The sequence below is a fragment of the Microtus pennsylvanicus genome, chromosome 10 (assembly GCF_037038515.1).
Source record: "Microtus pennsylvanicus isolate mMicPen1 chromosome 10, mMicPen1.hap1, whole genome shotgun sequence".
NCBI classification, from domain to species: domain Eukaryota; kingdom Metazoa; phylum Chordata; class Mammalia; order Rodentia; family Cricetidae; genus Microtus; species Microtus pennsylvanicus.
In genome coordinates, this window is record NC_134588.1 from 54,135,153 (window position 1) to 54,152,791 (window position 17,639).

The 17,639-nt window shown below is 42.6% G+C and overlaps 2 protein-coding genes across 3 annotated transcripts in view; both read left to right on the top strand.

The window, feature by feature from the left end:
* Positions 1-7,719, top strand: part of Ankrd45 (ankyrin repeat domain 45) — a 30,568-nt gene extending 22,849 nt beyond the window's left edge. For both annotated transcript variants that reach the window (XM_075988392.1, XM_075988393.1), the window contains exon 6: positions 4,291-7,719. In XM_075988392.1, coding sequence (XP_075844507.1) covers positions 4,291-4,322 — 32 coding nt within the window. In that variant the 3' untranslated portion in view covers positions 4,323-7,719. The remainder of the gene's footprint in view (positions 1-4,290) is intronic.
* Positions 7,720-11,476: 3,757 nt separating this feature from the next.
* Slc9c2 (solute carrier family 9 member C2 (putative)) overlaps positions 11,477-17,639 on the top strand; it is a 59,908-nt gene continuing 53,745 nt past the window's right edge. The window contains exons 1-4 of the mRNA XM_075987455.1: positions 11,477-11,612; positions 13,761-13,861; positions 15,606-15,734; positions 16,919-17,084. Coding sequence (XP_075843570.1) covers positions 11,477-11,612; positions 13,761-13,861; positions 15,606-15,734; positions 16,919-17,084 — 532 coding nt within the window. The remainder of the gene's footprint in view (positions 11,613-13,760; positions 13,862-15,605; positions 15,735-16,918; positions 17,085-17,639) is intronic.

The following is a 17,639-nucleotide window of genomic DNA, read 5'->3' on the forward strand; positions in this document are numbered from 1 at the left end:
CAGTCCTCTTAGCCACTGAATGATCTTCCCAGCCCTGCCTTTGAGTCTTTTGAAATAAGGTTTTACTGTGTGGCTCAGATTGCTTGTGCCCACTGAGTACTTAGAGCACAGGTATCACTTTGCCCGGCTTATGCCGTTGATGTCCACTGAGTGCTTGGATCACTGTTGCCTCCTTTCCAAGCTTATGCCGTTGATGCCCACTGAGTGCTTGGGTCACAAGTGCCATCTCCCCAACTAATGCCACAGATTTTGACCTGAGATTCTCACCCAAGAGGGGATACTCTTCTGGGAGACAGCTTATCACAGTCTGGAAAAGACTCTCAGTATTATAATTCTGGTTTTGGTTGGGGAACACCACTGTGGCAATGATACCCTGAGACCAGAAGAGATGCACACATCAAATCTCATTGGCAGCTATATCTAAGATTTTAAAATGGCAGGATTATAGTTATGCAATTTTCATGAAATTTATCCCTGAAAGCACCAATGAATGTTTCTCAGTATATTCAGAAAGTTGTATAATTATCACCATTTCTAGTTTTAGGCCTTTTGCTACCCCATAAGAAGTCTGGCACTTATGAACAGTAGCCTTCTATCCCTTCCCACCAAGCCCTGGCAATCATTGCTCTACTTTCTATCTTTATGGATTTGCTCGACAGAGGGTCTTGCTATGTAACCCTACCTGGATTGGAGCTTGTGGTGTAGACCAGGCTGACCTCAAACTTGCTATAATCCTCCTGCCTCATCTAGTCAAGTGGTGGATGTGATGTGAGACATCATGCCCAGTTTAGATCTGAACTCTTCATAGAAAGAATTATACCAACACATTGCTCGTTGTGATTGGCTTCTGTCCCTTGGCATAGTGCTTGTTTATTTATTTTGCAACATGTATTGTCATTTAATATGGATAAATAACATATTTATGAACTGTGGATATTGCCATATACTTTTATTTTTTCTTTGGTATATAAACAGGCGTGGAATTTCTGTGTCATAGGTAACTCTGTGTCTAGTCTTCTAGGGGGCTACTCTTTTCTGTTCTCGTCAACAGCATATGACAATTCCAATTTCTCCATGCCTTTGTTAACATTTATTATTGTCTTTAAAATATCTTAGACATACTTAGTGGGTATGACATCATACTCTTATTTGAATTTCCTTGATCACTATTAATTATAGACATCTTTTCATGTCCTTATTGTTCATTTGTATGATTATTCTGGAGAACTATTCATTTTGATTCCTCTAAAATTTAAAAGTAAAGTATCTTGTTATAACAGTTCTCTATATATTCTGGATACAAGTCTAATATCAGAAATGACTCTGAGCTGGACATGGTGACAAATGCCTGCAATCTCAGCCCTGGGAAGGCCGAGGCAAGAGGATCACGAGTTTCAGGTCACCTTAGGCTATTCACTACCCATTGTTGACAAATACACTTTGTTCCTGTGTTCCCTGAGAGCTGAAGGAAGGATGGGTATGGAAGAAGAGCTGGGGCCAGGAATATAAAGAAGGGGTTCGTCTTGTTGGTCTCTCATTCAAGTCAGTTGCTGGAGAGACAATGTTTTAAATGTCAAAAGAGACTTCGTGGAAGTTTCCAGAACTTCTCCAGAGACACACTTGGACAGCCCAGAATAATTAGGAAAAAGGCACAAATTGGCTAACTGCCCTCGTCTGTGAGGGCATTTTCTTGAGTTAGCAAAAGGCTCTAAGTAGAATTATTTCCACCCTGTGAAAGAAGGAAGAAACTGGCCATCCAGGCAGGCACATCCAAACTGCAGCTGAAGATGAGAGAGTGACATTAAGTTCCAGTCTCCAGCCCCCAATAGGAATGTGGGTGGCACTTGTCTGGGTTACGGCTCAGTTAACGAACAGCTTTGCCACAACCTGAGCCAACGATACCTTGTCCACTCAGTGTAATGTGTGGTGCTGTGAGGTAACAGAGCCCGGGGTTCTGCGGACAGCTGTCCACTCCTCTTGTGCCTTGATCGATGTAATGAGATGGCGCTGTCTGACTGGGTGAGCATGTCTTCATTTTCTTGGTTGTATCTTTTAAAGCCCCAAAGCTTAGTCTTTCAGTGTCGTAGCTGAGATACCTTGCCTAGTTATCAAGATGTAAACTAATGATTTTCTCTTGGAGTTTTATAGTTTTTGCATTTAGTCCTCTGATAAAGTTTGAGCTTCCTTCCTTCCTTCCTTCCTTCCTTCCTTCCTTCCTTCCTTCCTTCCTTCCTTCCTTTTTTCTTGTACATAGAATGGGTTAGAATTCAACTTCACTTTTGTGTATGTGTGTGTGTGTGTGTGGCATTTATTACCTAAGCTTTTTGTGTTTGTCAAGATGGCTTGTAGATTTTAAGAGGTTGAGACAATTAGGCTAGTATAGGTGGTAGAGGGGCTCACCCTTGCCATCTATATAACTAATATATACTGAGCAGGTGGCTGGCACTCTCCTAGGTACCTTGAAGGGAGAACAGAGTCTTTAGAGTGCCTCCCCCCCCCCCACCTCTTAAGCAGTTGCTTCTGTAGATTGTGAGAAAAGCGTGTATACCCAGGAAGGTGAACTTTAGAGAAGGCCAAAGGAACATAGAGAAAGTTCCCTGAAGCAGCAGGAATTGTCGTGAAGCCAGGGTAGAGTTTGACAGTTTTAGAGTGGACACACAGGCTGCCCATGTCGGGTTCAGATTAGAGAGTAAGGGAGTGGAGAGCGCCCATCTGGCTGGCTGTAGTCCTTGTGTCAAGGCAGAGCAGGAAAATAGGGCCAGAATTAGCTTGTGATCGTTTTACTAAGACTACTGGAAGTTATCAGACAGCTTTCAGCTTTATGGGTAGTGGGATGCCATCACAGGGCTGTTAGGTCTGGAGAGCTCAGCCAGGAAAATGCTTACCTCACAAACATGAGGACCCAAGTTTGATCCCTAGATGCCACTAACGTAGACGAGCAGGATGCCATGTGCTTTTTCCTATGCTGGGGTGGGTGGTGGACACGGGCAGATTCCTGGGGTTCACTTGCAGGCTGGTCATGCTAAATCCGCAAGCCCCAGGCCAATGAGATATTCTGCCTCAAAAAAACTATATGGGCATGCCCTGAAGTGGGACACGTGACGGTGTCCTGTAACTTGCAAAGGCATGTGGATACACATGCACAGCACACACAGGTGCACTTGTACAAGCTCTACCCACCCCTGAGTGCACATGCACACACACAGACACCACACATACACACAAGGTGTTCAGTGTTGTGTGCCTATAATCCCAGAACTTGGGTGGCTGGAGCAGGAGGACCAGGAGTTTGAGGCTACATAGCAAGGCCCTATTGCAAACACACAAAGAAACAAACCTTTAGGCCGGCAGAGAAGAGGGATCAGGTAAGGGAGAATAATCTGGCTTTCTTTATGAAATGGTTTGGAGGGAGAGGAAATTAGAGGGAGTCAAGCCCCACAGTTCAGATGTGAGATGATTAAGACTTCAGTGACTGACTACACAGTCCATTTCCCAACAGCCCTCCTTACCCCCCTCACCTCTGCAGAAGATTTGCCCCTCTCCCCAGGTCCCCTATGTTAACAGGTGTCCCCTCTAGACACCTTCAGAGCATAAGATGCGATGCTGGGTCTTGATGGAATGTCTGAAATGATCCTTCACCTTATAACAAAGGAATGAAAACGAAAGAGGGTCAGCATTTTAATCAGAGTTCCTCTAGGCAGCAGTTTGAGAAGCACCAGGAAAAACGAGGACATGAAAAGTGTGTCCTTTGCGATTGTTCTTGAGATCTCAGTATTTCTCATTGTCCTCTAAGTTCAGCCAGTCCGGATTTATCTCAAGAACAATCGCAGAGGGTTTTTGATCCTACTGCATGTACTGGCTTTGTGGGAGCCTAGGCAGTTTGGATGCTCACCTTAGGAGACCTGGATAGAGGTGGGCGGTCCTTGGGCTTCCCACAGGTCAGGGAACCCTGATTGCTCTTTGAGCAGATGAGGGAGGGTGACTTGATCGGGGGAGGGGGAGGGAAATGGGAGGAGGTTGCGGGGAGGAGGCAGAAATCCTTAATAAATAAATAAATTAAATAAATAAAACAAAAAGAAAAAAAAAGAAAAGTGTGTCCTTGTGGCTTTTAGCACCACAGGAGAGCCGGAGACTGTTGGAACTGATGTACCCAAGTGCCAGGGTTTAATTAATGGCTGATTCAGGCTAGGATATACTGATGTATTCCATGTCCACTGTTTGAAAAACTGGCTTCATCGTGTTCCATATCTCAAGCTAATCAAATGTCATTTTAAAATGTGCTTCTTTCAGGGCAAGTGAAAAGCGCCAAATCGATAACCTAAGCTGTGATCAGCAAAGAAGTCAAGATTGCGCCTTCTACAGACCCCACACGGTGTAGACGGCCATGCTATTTCACAGTGTTAGATAAGACAAAACCGTTCCTGCCAGCCAAATTCAAGAAATAGACTCAGGTCTTGCAGAAATGTTTGGGTACAAATTCAGTCACCCTGACCTTGTGGCAGGCTGTTCAGAACACTCATACCTGGCTCAGAGGCTGGGCCTCTGTTCCCCCAAACACATCTCCTCACGAGTCCTCCAAGCATGGCTCCTCATGAGTTCCTGTGTTCCTTCAGAAGAGCTGAGCAAGGATTTAAAGCCACACGGAAAAGCTAATAATTTTCTATGTAACCGAGGCAAGAAATTTCCAGTAGACTAGGGAAATCCATTTTTTAAAATGATGTACTAGGCCATTTCTAAAGGATTCTCAAAATACTAGGAACTGTTTGGGGCAGGGTCCTCTAGTGTTGGCTGCTACTTTTTATGTCTGAATTAAAATTCACCTGGAAGGTGGAGACAGTTTCTGAGAGAAGTCCACTGTTACCTTTAATATCCCTAATGAACACAAATCTGCCTAGCTTCCCTCCCCAGGAGGTTTGGTAATACAGATATTGTAATTGGCACCATGCCACTTCCTGCCATTCTCTTTCATATTGCCCAGGTTTTAAAGGTCATGGTTACCTAAAAGGTCTTTGGAAAGCCCTTTTCTAGTCAAGTTAAGCATGACCCTAAACTTCCTATTCTTTTGTGACTCTATGGGAAAGTTTTTTATAGAAAATAAAATGTAAAAAAGAGGAGAGAGAGAGAATATTCCCCGTTCTTACCACTTCCTCCTCTTTGCCTTGCTATGCAAACTATTTTCCCTTCAGAGGAGAAAGAAAACAGAAGCCTTTCACTAACACTCGCCAGGCCATGTTCTCTTGGCCATGGCATTGAGATAATCTTGATTTAAATATGTCCCCGTCTTACTTTTGAGATCTTTTTCACTCCATGAGCGATTTCTATTCAGCTCCCTTCAGCAGAAGCACTAATGTTAGCCCATCCGTGAGACACCCCAAGTGTTCGCTGCTGGCAGCAGCAGGAGGACCTGTGTTTGTCCTTTCAATGCGTGTATTCCGGGACACTGTGCACAGCACTGGCGTCATTGGGAAGAGGCCAGGTGCCCTTCTTTGTTGCTGTTATTTTCATTCTAAGCCACCTTTTCTGAGCCTTGATCATGAAGGCAGCAGTGCTTTTCCAGGCCTGTGCTCCTGGTGAGTAGGAAAGGAGACCCGTAAGCCACCTTTATTCCCAGGGAAGAAAGAAACATTTTTACCATCTACTAGAATAACCTCTCTCTCCCTCTTTTTTTCATGCAATCTTTGTCCTCAAACATTTTATAGCCTTTGATACACTTGCTCACACTGTATTTTTACAATCCCTTGCATTGGGCACCTTTATACCAATACCCCAACTTTCTTATAATCTACTTTTCTAACTCTCCTCTAGCGTCTCTTCTTCTAGGCCCTCGCTGTCAGAAACTCTCAGAATTGAATTCTGATTCTTGGCAGGGCAATTGTTTTTCTTCACCCCATGACTGTCCCGCTCCCTTGTATTTTAGAGATCTAACCCTTCCTTCCTTCTTTGGGGGCACTTCTGTTGCCAGAGCCTCATTCTGTGCTCAGTGTAACTATTAACATGCTTGCCTCGCCATGTGGATGAGCAATGATCTTTCTGAAAGACTGTTTTTTTTTTTTTGCTCTTTGTCATACCTAAAGAGCTTGTACAATAGTAAGTTATTAACTAAAAGTTGAATTGATTCACCTTACTCCCCGTACCTAACATTACCTAGTACTCCTAGAACTCATTACATCTCCATTCATTTATAGAGCCTGATTGCATTGTAGAAACGATAGCAACCTTATCTTACGCTGTATCGGTGCACTATTGCAATACCCACTCCCCCAGCAGACAAGCCACGCCCACATCGAACATTGCGGGTCTATGTCCACCTTCCCTCAGCTTTGTATATATCTGTGGATCTATAACTTCTGTTTTGCGAGAGACGATATCAATTATTACCTATTGTTGCACTGACTTATAGCTAGATTAATAGATTTCAATGCACTTATGCTGTGAGTTTGATGTTATTCATTAGCTGCATGGTGTCTTCTGAACTTGCATAGGGTAGTTATGTTTTTAAAAGCTCATGTTAACAATTCAGGAATGCCTCCATAGTATTCAAAAGGTAGGCAAAGGCTAATTCAGTGTTATAATTAGTTCTAGATGGTAGTTCTTTAGGTTTATGTTTCGTTGATCATAAAAAATGTAAAAATATAAAGGTAGGATATTAATATAACATTATTAAAATGGCAAGTTCTGTCCCTTATCAAAAGATGTAACAAAAGATGTTTTAACAGCAAAAAAATAGGAGAAAGAAAACAAGGAAGCCTTTTAGTAACACTCGCCAGGCCATGTTCTGTTGGTCACGGCATTGAGATAATCTTAGTGTAAATGTGTCCCCAAATCTCACTTTTGAGATCTTTTCACTCTGTGAGCATTTCCCATTCAGCAGAAGCACTGACGCTAGTCTATCTGCAAGACACCCTGAGCGTTCACTGCTGGCAGAAGGAGATCTGTTTCGGGCCCTTTTAATGTGTGTTTTCCGGGACACTGTGCACAGCACTGGCGTCATTGGGAAGAGGCCAGGTGCCCTTCTTTGTTGCTGTTATTTTCATTCTAAGCCATACTTAGGCTTAGATGATGCAGAGGACTTTATGTGAGATTTACTTTTCTCATTTTACCACAGATGATAAAACTTTATCATACACCAGTATGGTGGTAGTATCTAATCTTTGACAACTACTGCACTTGACCAGTGGAGGCCGACTGATATTTATTTTAGCAGAAAACCCCTTGTAAAAGGCTGACAGTTACCCAGTATTTGTCTAATATGCAGCGGATTATACTGTCCAAGATCACCTAGTCTCCCATTTCACATACTCCTCTCGCTGCGTGGTCCTGTCATTCCTAGTGTAGAAATAGGAATCTCTGAGCTGTCTTGAATCTGGGGAGCCCATGACTACAGTTGAAAGTGATTCTGTGTCTTTTCCAATGCTACGTTATAAGAGGTGATGTGGCTTCTGCCTCAATCTCTTAAGATACCGGTAACCTTAGAAACCGGCCTGTGAGAAGACCAACAAGGAAAGGTCTCTCAAAGGTTCTCAAGCTTGCAGCTCTGACTCCTTCTCCACCCATCTAACTGCTGCTGCCAGCCTGCCTGACTAGGAGTGAAGTCATCTTGAAAGTGGATCCTCCAATCAAGCCACTATTGGATGCTGTATGGAGCGGAGGCAACATTCTCTGCTGACTCCTCCCAGAATCACGGACTTCTGAGATAAATAAATGTTTCGTTTTAAGTCACCCAGTTTTATATTTATTGGTTACACAGTAAAATATAACACACACGTTGAAACTCAGAAATGTCAGGTGACATAACAAAGCCTAGAATTTGTGGCTTTGGTTTTGAAAGTGGATGGTGGGTTGAAGCTGCAAAAGTCTAGCAGGGAGCATGAGTGAGAGCCTCCAGGACTGAAGTATAGCCCGATCAGAAGCCTTCAGATCCTCTGTGAGGCTACTAGAGGGGGCTGATGAGAAAGGGGAATGTCCCTGCAGGCTAGAGAAAAAGGCTCTTGTTATGAGGCCACAGGAAGGTTTTTTTTTTTTTTATGATGTTAAATAATGGCCCAAAGATTCAGTGAATATGTCCCAACTTGGTCCCAGTGCCACCTTGCCTTTTCTAAAGTGTGAGGGGAAGGATCTGAGCTGAAGAAAGGAACCCACCAACTTTCAAGTAAATAAATGTGCCAGTAGCTACTGGGTTTGAAATCGAAGTTACTCTTCATTTTCCAGCCTTTTTTTTTGTCACCTAGAAATAGGTGACAAAAGTTATTAACCCAAGAAGTGATTTCTGGGAAAAGATAAAACCCAGGGCAGAACTACAGGGGCATCTGTTAAGAAATCGGAAACACCTCAGATGGTACCTCGGGGTTCTTAGATAATTGGTTTTTTTTCTCCCTATGACCAGGAAGATGGTTTCCGGGTATCCTGGGATGGTCACCACGACTCTACCCAGATGGTGATGGAACTGCCACGTCCATTCCCTTTCTCAGCAGTGGCATATGCCAGCCCAAGGACCTGTCTGACCCACCTTTCTGCAGTCCCATGTCCACCCTTGACCAAATCAACTTATTGGCAGATGGAAAGCTATGAGTGACTCATCTGTATTACAGGCCTGTCTCAGTCACATAGCATAGTCCGTTGTCAGAAGACACGAGGGGGGAAAACACACTTTAGCCTCTGGGCTCTCCAGGGCTATCAACACCTACTTCTGCTGGCTTTACTCAGAATGGTGAAATATAAAATGTATTTATTATTTTGAGACAGGGTTTCTCTGTGTATCCCTGGCTGTCCTGGAACTTGCTCTGTAGACCAGGCTGACCTCGAACTTGGAGATCTTTCCAATTGCAAAATATAAATGTATTATTGCTTTTGAAAAGGTTCTCCACCAGGGTGGTTATAATGAAGAGTAGCCCCATCATCCTTGCAGCTTAATTAGGTGCCCTCTGACTTTCAGAACCACGTTAAATATACATTTTGTCCAAGTTTCTTGAGGTATGTGGACTTGGAGAACCTGAGTCTTGAAACTTAAAACTACAAGAGTTGTAGTTACAAGGTTTGGGAGAACCAAGAGAGCTTGGGGGCAGGGGAATCACAACGGGAAACAGGAGCTAAACCCAGCAGGGAAGGGCATTGTTTAAAATGACCTGAGGCAGTGCAGCCCGGGAGCCAAAGTGACAACCAACAATGGAAAGTGAAAGCGAGGGCTAGCCTGGTGAGGTGAGCATCACGTGAGGGAAAACCACACATCGATACAAAGAAAGTTGCAGAGATCATTTTAGGGTGGCATGGATGTATTAGTTATAATTCAGGGGCAGATAAAGAACTTCTGACTGAAATTCAGTCTCTAAGAATCGAGACATCCTTCAGAGCTTCTTTACCACAGAAGTGATGCAGATGACGGATTCAGCCAGCTTCCTGTGTGATGCTCCCCTTGGCGCTCTCTGGAAGAGCACACACAGCAACCTTGATTAGTAAGGAGCAGGAAGAAAAAGAGTTCCCTGCACACAGTGTAACTCCTCCACAGCAGCAAACTGCAAGTTGATGACTAGCGTTCACCGAAGAAATATTTAACAGTGTTTGTTTGTAGCGATTTAGATTCACATACTAGGCATCAAGAATTTGTTGAAGAATACATCCTCAGGAGAGTGGGTGACATTGTTCCTTCAGGTGAAGAACTGAAATTCAGTGATGAGTTGAATGGAGAAAAATGAGGACGTTAGTAAACAGAAGAGGAAGAAAAGGAAAATGGTAAATAAGAATGAATCAGGGGGTCTGGGTAGGGGAAGAAGTCTAAAGGGACCAGAAGGGTGATGGGTGGGTAAGACGGATACAACATAAAGGCAGAAAGTGGGAGTAGGGATGTGGGAGGATAGTGAGAAGCACAAACGTGAGCAATATACATGTGTACTAAGATGTTACAATGAACCCCATTATTTTGTGTGCCAGCTAAGAGCTAATTTCAGAAATGAGCGAGAAGGCAGTAGTGTTGAAGGGGATCAGGGCTGAACTGGAAAGAATTGGCATAAGAAAAACATCACGTGTGTTTTTAAAACCCCAGAGGTTCTGTCTATGTGGCTATCTTTGACCCTTTCTTCTGTTATGTCAAGCAAAGGAAATCAGTTAAAAACAGTTGTTGGTGTAGACTACAGTGTGGCCATTAAAAGCCTGCTTCTCTGCAACTCAATAACTCCTTTGGGATTGGAGGTGGGAATCATGAGTGCAGCCAATCAGAACAAAAGCTGGTTGGCAAGAAACCAATGGGAGGTCAGCATGGAAACAGCTTTGGCTTTGGTATCAGTTGGTGGTACTGGCTCTGGCAAACAGAGGCAGAGCTGAGCACAACTGAGCCCTGTTCTTTGAGATTTTGAAAGGCTACAGTTTGATGTCAACTCTGAGCCATTTTAGGCTTGGAAGAACACACCTCTGGGAAAGAACTTGATTTTAAGGTCATTCACATGGGAATGAGGGCTTGGAGAGAAGGACCCGACGAGCTGCTTGAGGGTTGGGAGTAACTTAAAGATGTAGTGACTATTTCCTTCTTTACTTTAGAATCTTTGTGAGTGATAGCAAATGAGTATAAAACGGGGCAAAAGATGAAGGCTATTCTTGAGATGACTTCAGGAATCTTCAGGAGCTCTTAGATTAAGGCTAGTTATAAGGGAAAACAGACGAAGCCAAGCCCTTCTCAGGACTGTCAGGTCATTTATGCAGGCTATGTCTTACACAGGACACCAATTCAGTGGGGGCCATTAGGAACGGTATCCTGCCTGTTGTTGACATGACAAGCCACCTGCCCGTGGTCAGGCTTCATGGCCTGGAGCAAGAACTGCCTTTTCTACCTCAGTCAAAGACTTCACACAATCAAACCTCAACCTCCGTCTTTTTAGCTTTTTTTAAAAAAATATCGTTTATCCTTGTCTTCCCTCCCAACTTTAGCTGACGCGATGCCACTTACATTGCCTCTCATTTGCTGAGAGAGGAGCAATACGTTTTGAAGCTGAAGTAGCCAAGTGGCATTCCAGAGTGGCTTGTACTCACAGAGAATGAGGAGCGTGGCGTTTGTCCTTGCTCCTTCCCCCTCAGAGAGTTCACTCGCCAGTGTTAATGGTGAACCTGGCTTGTGCTGCGAACCATGTTTACGGCCTTAATGAAAGTCAAAGACTCAGTCTTGGCCTTTGAGAGACTTACAGCTCCAAGCAAGCACACGATCAGGTCACCACAAAAAGAGTCCAGTCCAGTCCCGACCCACTCCTTCCCATGTGTAGGTAGCATGATGATGAAGGAACACAAATGCTGCTGCTAGTTCCCTGTAAATATCCCTGGAGCACGAAGGCAAGTGAGGGCATAAATGTGCTCATATCTGAGTGTGCTACTCCCTCAGTATGTGGAACGTGAATAAACTGAACCGTAGTAGGACTCATGCCTCTTCCCCCTCTTTTTTTCCCCCATTTTACAGCAGGGTAGTCTGCCATAAGTGCAATTTACTTCTGGAAAAGCAATGCCAAGCAACAATTTTTCTTTCTGGGCAGCAAAAGATGACACCAAGCCTGACTTGCTCTGTGGGAGGCCAGCCGATTACTTTGTGGTCCAGAAGCATTTCACAATTATCATAAGTGCCATTATTGTTTTGGGAGGTAAGTCGTCATGCGGAACTCCTCTGTCATTAGAGACTTTTCTCACCATAGCAGGAGATCACAGCTATGTTACAAGAGTAGCCAAGGAAACCTTAAGCGGACGGTGGAGACTGTCAGGCCAGCTTCATTCAGTTTCTAAGGAGCACTTGTGTATAGCCCTTTATTCAGTAACACTAGCTGGACACGGGAAGGGGGTGGTACATTAAAGAGACCGAGACAGTCTTTGCCATTACGGAACTTTCTCATGGGGGAGACAGGCAAACAAATAACCATGAGGCAATGTGTTGAGTGTTGACATAAAGATATTACCAGGATTCTCTACTAATAAGGAAGAAGGAGATCCTGATGCTGCCTGCATGACCAGGCCGACCCTGATAAAACATCTGAAAGGAGGGGAGACCGCTTGGCAAACAGACAAAGAGGACACAATTTGCATAGTTGATGTCATATTATGGCTTTTAAAAAAGCATTTCATTTTATTATAGGTGTAGGAATGTTTTGCCTGCACACATGTCTATGTACCATGTGCATGCCGTGCCTACAGAGGCCACAAGAGAGCAGTAGAGTCCCTAAAACTATGTAGTTTATGGCTGTTTGTGAGTTGCCAAGGATGCTAGTGCTGGGAACCGAACCTGGGTCCTCTGGAAGATCAGCAAGTGTTCTTAACCACTAAGCAATCCCTCCAACCCCTATTTTGGCTTTTGGTGGGATTTTTCTTTACTCCACCCACTTTTCCTGCCTAGAAGAAAATTGGAGAGGGCTTTGTAAACAAAGGCCTCCTAAATATTGATTAAGAATCCAGCAGGTGTAGTGAATAGTATTCCTACATGAATACCAGATGAAGTAGCCTATTCAATAACATAGGTGCCTTATTCCACAGTTAACTCCTGTGATGAAAGTTTCTAGGTCTCTGTAAAAGAATATTTACTTAGCAAAAACACCACCTGCTCCAAAATCTTTTCTGGAGTCAGGAGGATCAGATCATCTAGGACCAAATAATGAGACAAATATGTACAAAGAGCATCTTCATTTTAGGGTTTATTAGGGAGTGAATTGCTTTGTCTAGAGATTTTAATATAATATCTAAGGACTTTGGTTCCTTTGATACCCACAATGGCCTGGTGACCGTGAGCTTTGCTGACTCTAGATACACTCTGAGGATGTAACGGTTAAGTGGCCAGCATCAAGGGCATTTCAGAAACAGCGGTAATACCATCGCTTTACCTAAACTTAAGCATAAGAAGTATTCAATAATTATTTACTGATTTGGTTCAACTTCAAGCTGGGAGGCAGGATGCAAGAAGCTGAGCTGTCAGTGGGTCTTGCTTTATGCACAGATGCATAGGATTATAGTCTGTCTCCTGTCTCTAGGGGAAAGAACAGACAGAATAGACTTACAGGCAGCAAGACAGTGGCAAGTGTCTCATGACTTGTCCTGTGAAGAAGGTGTTCCTTGTGCCGCAGTCAGTTTCACGTATCTCTGTCTTCCAGGAAAATTCTGGTGTATATGTATTTTTAGCACAGGATGAATGGTTATTAACATAAAATGAAGTACATGGATACTAAGTCCAGCCTTTTGATTAATTGTCACTAACAAACCCCTTGGTAAGATGCCTATAGAACGACCCTAACACGTTTCTGGGCAAGCAAGTGTAAGGCTTGTGAAACCTCAGCATTTTTCATATTATTCTGTCAGCGGTGCCTAATTATGTGTATCTGACACTTAATAAATTGTATTTGTGGGCCAGCCAGGTGATTTCAGGGGTTAAAAGCACTTCCCACACAAGCCTGTCTACGTTAGTTCAATCCCCAGAAACCACATAAGGTGGAGGGCGAGAACCGGTTCAACAAGTGTGTGCACAGAGAGAGAGAATTTCCTAAACCCAAATAGCATTTGTAATAATTATTAACTATTCACACACACTATGACTCAGAAGTTGAAAATTAAATAACTAGACTAACAATTAATTACATCATTTTGAAAATATAATCATTTTTCTCTTTCAATAAGGTTTATTTTTAATTGACATGCTATATATATATATATAGTTGTAGGTTACAGTACAACTGGACATAGGCATATAATGCATAATGATCAAATAGGATAATTACTATTTTGAAATTATAACTTGTATTTTTATTTTTTAGGGTTTTCAAAGATGCTTTTAAAGAATTCCGAGGTCTTTGCCTTGATGATTCTCTCTGTGTCAGGATTTGTGACAGGGCAGCTGGCTTACCATTTTGTCGAGGTACTGTATACCTACTAAGTTATACTAAGTTAGAGGTTGAGCACCTCAAACAAGACCCACTCCAAATATGTAAGTTTTTCCTCTTCTGCAGTCCTGGGACTCAAACCCAGGGCTTCATGCATGCATGCCAGACTACCATGTGGATGTTGGAACTTCACCTGGTCCTTGGCAAGAGCAGCAAGTGCTCTTAACCATTAAGGGAACTTCACCTGGTCCTTAGCAAGAGCAGCAAGTGCTCTTAACCATTAAGCCATCTTGCCATCCCCTGCAGCAGTTATTTAATGATAAAACATAATTGCCCCTTTCTCTCAGATCAGATATAAAGCACGCATTATACACAATACAGCCACAAGAAAATGTTCCTCCATTTTTTTAACTTACTAATGCCTGGCCTTAACAGCGATGCAATGTACATTAACAGGTCGTCTCCAATGTTTTATCTTTTGGGATGAAAATAACACCTGCAGCACCTTTATCTAGGTCTGCAGAAGCCTGTCACCCTCCTGAAGTTCCTCGCTCCCACTAGCCAACACCATTTGAGTGCCTACCGTGTGCTGCACCCATTTTTAAGTGTTTTATACTCAACTTATTAATCCTTGAGTTTAACTCACTCTTTCTTGCAGGAACTTGATGGCAGTAAACTCTCCAGCCCTCTGCAGATGGAGGCACAGAGAAATTAGATAATGCAGTTGTTAGATTGGAACATTTACAGCACTCCCACAACTGTTGTGTTTTTTATTACTTATGTACCCCTTCCATCATCCATGCCTTATATAACTGATTATACCACCATCTAAACATCAGATTTCTCTGCTGACTAACTGGAATGGTTTTTTTTTTTCAATTCCAAGCAGATAACTGCAAAGCCACAAATATCCGTGTGAGAACATATAATAGATATATTAAAATAAATACCTAATAGCTTAATATTTTTTTCTTGGAATTTCATAGTATTATCTCAGGTAACATCAGTGCTAAGGGATATTATATCATTTTTGGAAGGACCACTTTTAGATTTTAAGTCATGTTCATGTAACATATTTCAGGAAAGATCAGTTTAAAAGCAGGAAAGAGTGGAAAAGAAAGGGCTGGCGAGATGACTCAGTGGTTAAGAGCACTTGTTACTCTTGCAGAGGATCTGGGTTTGGTTCCCAGCACACACTCATAACAGCTCATAACCCTCTATAATTTTAGTTCTAAGGGATCTGACACCCAACCCTGGCCTCCTGGGCCACTGTATGCATGTACACAAATGTAGCAAAAACATTCATATACATAAACATAAAACAAACAAACAAATGAACCAACAATTTTCCAGAAGGAGGAAAGATGGTTTTCGGCTCATGGTTTTATGATTTTCAGTCGTTTGTTGTTTGGCTTCATGTCTGTGGTATGTGGGGAGATGGATGGATCATCATCATGGCAGAAAGAGCTAAAAAGGCCGGGGTCAGGACAGTATACTCCCTAGAAGGCCACATCTGTGACTTTCTTTCCTGCAGCGTCCATACCCTAAAAGCCCAAGGATGAAATTAGCACCCTCACGATCCAAACACCTCTCAATAGCGCCACCTGCTGGAACAAAGTCCTTAAAACACGAATCTTTTCGGGCGGTGACGGTGGGGGTGACGGTGTGTGGGGGGGGGGGGCGGTGTGGGGGAGGCGGAGGCGGAGGCGGAGGCGGAGGGGCACACTTTAAAACCACCACAAGCAACAGACTAATTTTTCCATGCATTTGTTCCTTTAGGTGCACCAAATTGTTTACCCTCTTCTAAAAACACCAAGTTTTTCACTTTATTGTTATTTTTTACCTTTAATTGTATTTGTGGCTGCTTTGGACGTGGACTTTTATATAGTAAAGAATGTGTTATGGCAGGTAAGAAAACACTTTAAATTAGTGCTCTGTAGAACTAATTTAAAAGAGTTGAGGGGCAGGCTGTGTGTGTGTGTGTGGGGGGGTGGAATTAGTGTTTGCTGAGGGACTGCTACATTGGGATCTGAGTAAACAACATGTTAGATTTGCCCATAAGTGAACGGAAGCTCAGAAGTCACAAGAGGGTCTGGAAATATTTGGGTCTGGGTGCTGGTCCTAACCTGGTTTCATCATGATGGTGTCTTCTTTTAATTGCTGGGACTGTATTTATCATATCTTCTTTTCTGTAATTACATTCCTTTCACGATTTTATTTGTGTTTTCAGAGAACGTTTTCCTTATTTTAGTTTAATTCTGCTCTTTCTAGCATATTGAATTAAAATTAGTTGATTTGTGGCATTTTTATGGTGTTTTGCATGTTCAATGTTTATTTTTTCCCCTTTTACCCGATCTCATGTTTTGATGTTTTGTGTTTTCATTATTATTCAATTCTAACTTTTAAATGCTTTTCGGGGGGGGGGGTACATTTATTCTCTTTTTAGTTATGTAGCCTTGGCTGGGTTGGAACTCACCGTGTAGAGCAAACCAGTCTTGAATTTACATTCTGCCTGTTAGGCTTAAGGGCATGTAACCATGTCTACAGGGTGTGAATCTGTGGTGTGTTGATTTAGAGTCCTCTGGGTATACCTTTGGGCACCCTCAAACTCTATACAATTCTATGCCAGTTAAAAATAATAAAGTAATGGCTAGAGACATGGCTCAGTAGTTAAGACACTGACTGTCTTCCAGAGGACTTGTGTTTGGTTCCCAGTACCCACGTGGCAGCTCACGACCATCTGTAACATCATTTCCAAGGGATCTGATGCCCTTTTCTGGCCTCCCTGGGCACCAGGTAGGCAGGTTGTACACATGCTACTGATATACAAATAGGTAGGACACATAACATTAAAAAAAAAGAAAGGAAGGAAGAAAAAAGAAGAAACAAAGTTAAAAAGAATAAAATGGTGAACATGACCAAAATACATCGTATGCATGCATGACATCCTCAGAGAATAAATAAATTTTTACATTATTAAAAATAATAAAGTAACAAATATCTGTACCCCAGGATATGGTTTTTCATTGCGGGTAAATGCAGTCTTGTTATATTTGGGTAAATGTGACCCTGTGTGATGAACTGGTTCACAGGTTTTGCTGACGGGAGTGATTAGCTTTGGGATAGCGTTTGTCACCATTGCGTACGTGGTTCTGAAATTCAACGAAGACTCGTGGGATCTGCAGTGCTGTTTACTCTTCACCATCACGCTTTGCATAATAGACCCTCTCCATTCCGTCAACTCGCTCAAAACAATTGGTACGTCTGTTCTTTTCTCTCGCTCCACAGATGTGAGGATACCTTGTTATTCCCCCATGTCAGGTTCCTTTTTCTCACCTGGCAGAAGTGAGGATACGTTGTTTCTTTTGGACTGTAGCGTCTTCTTCAGAGTAGGGATTAGTGCTTTGTTTTCTCAAGGACAGATGACCGACTTAAAGGCAACACAGATAAGACAGTCCCTGGAGACAAACCTAAATATTAATCCATTCACAGTTTCTGAGTAAGCTGGTATTTACCTGTCATTCCGAGGTCACGTGGAAGCATTCCATTGCTTCACATCCAGATTGAAAACTGGAAAACAGATTCCTCTTCAAACAAAATAGATATACTACCTTAGGAATAACAACAATGATGATGACGGTGATAGCATCTCAACTACATATTTTCAGTTATTGTTGTTTCAAAACCCCAAGGTAAAAGAACATTAGACAGGTCCAGTTGTCTCTGTAATCATAATGATGATAATATGTCACTTATTGTGATCAGTTTGGGTTTTTAATTCAGTGGTTTATATTAAGTAGTTGCTTTTGTTTA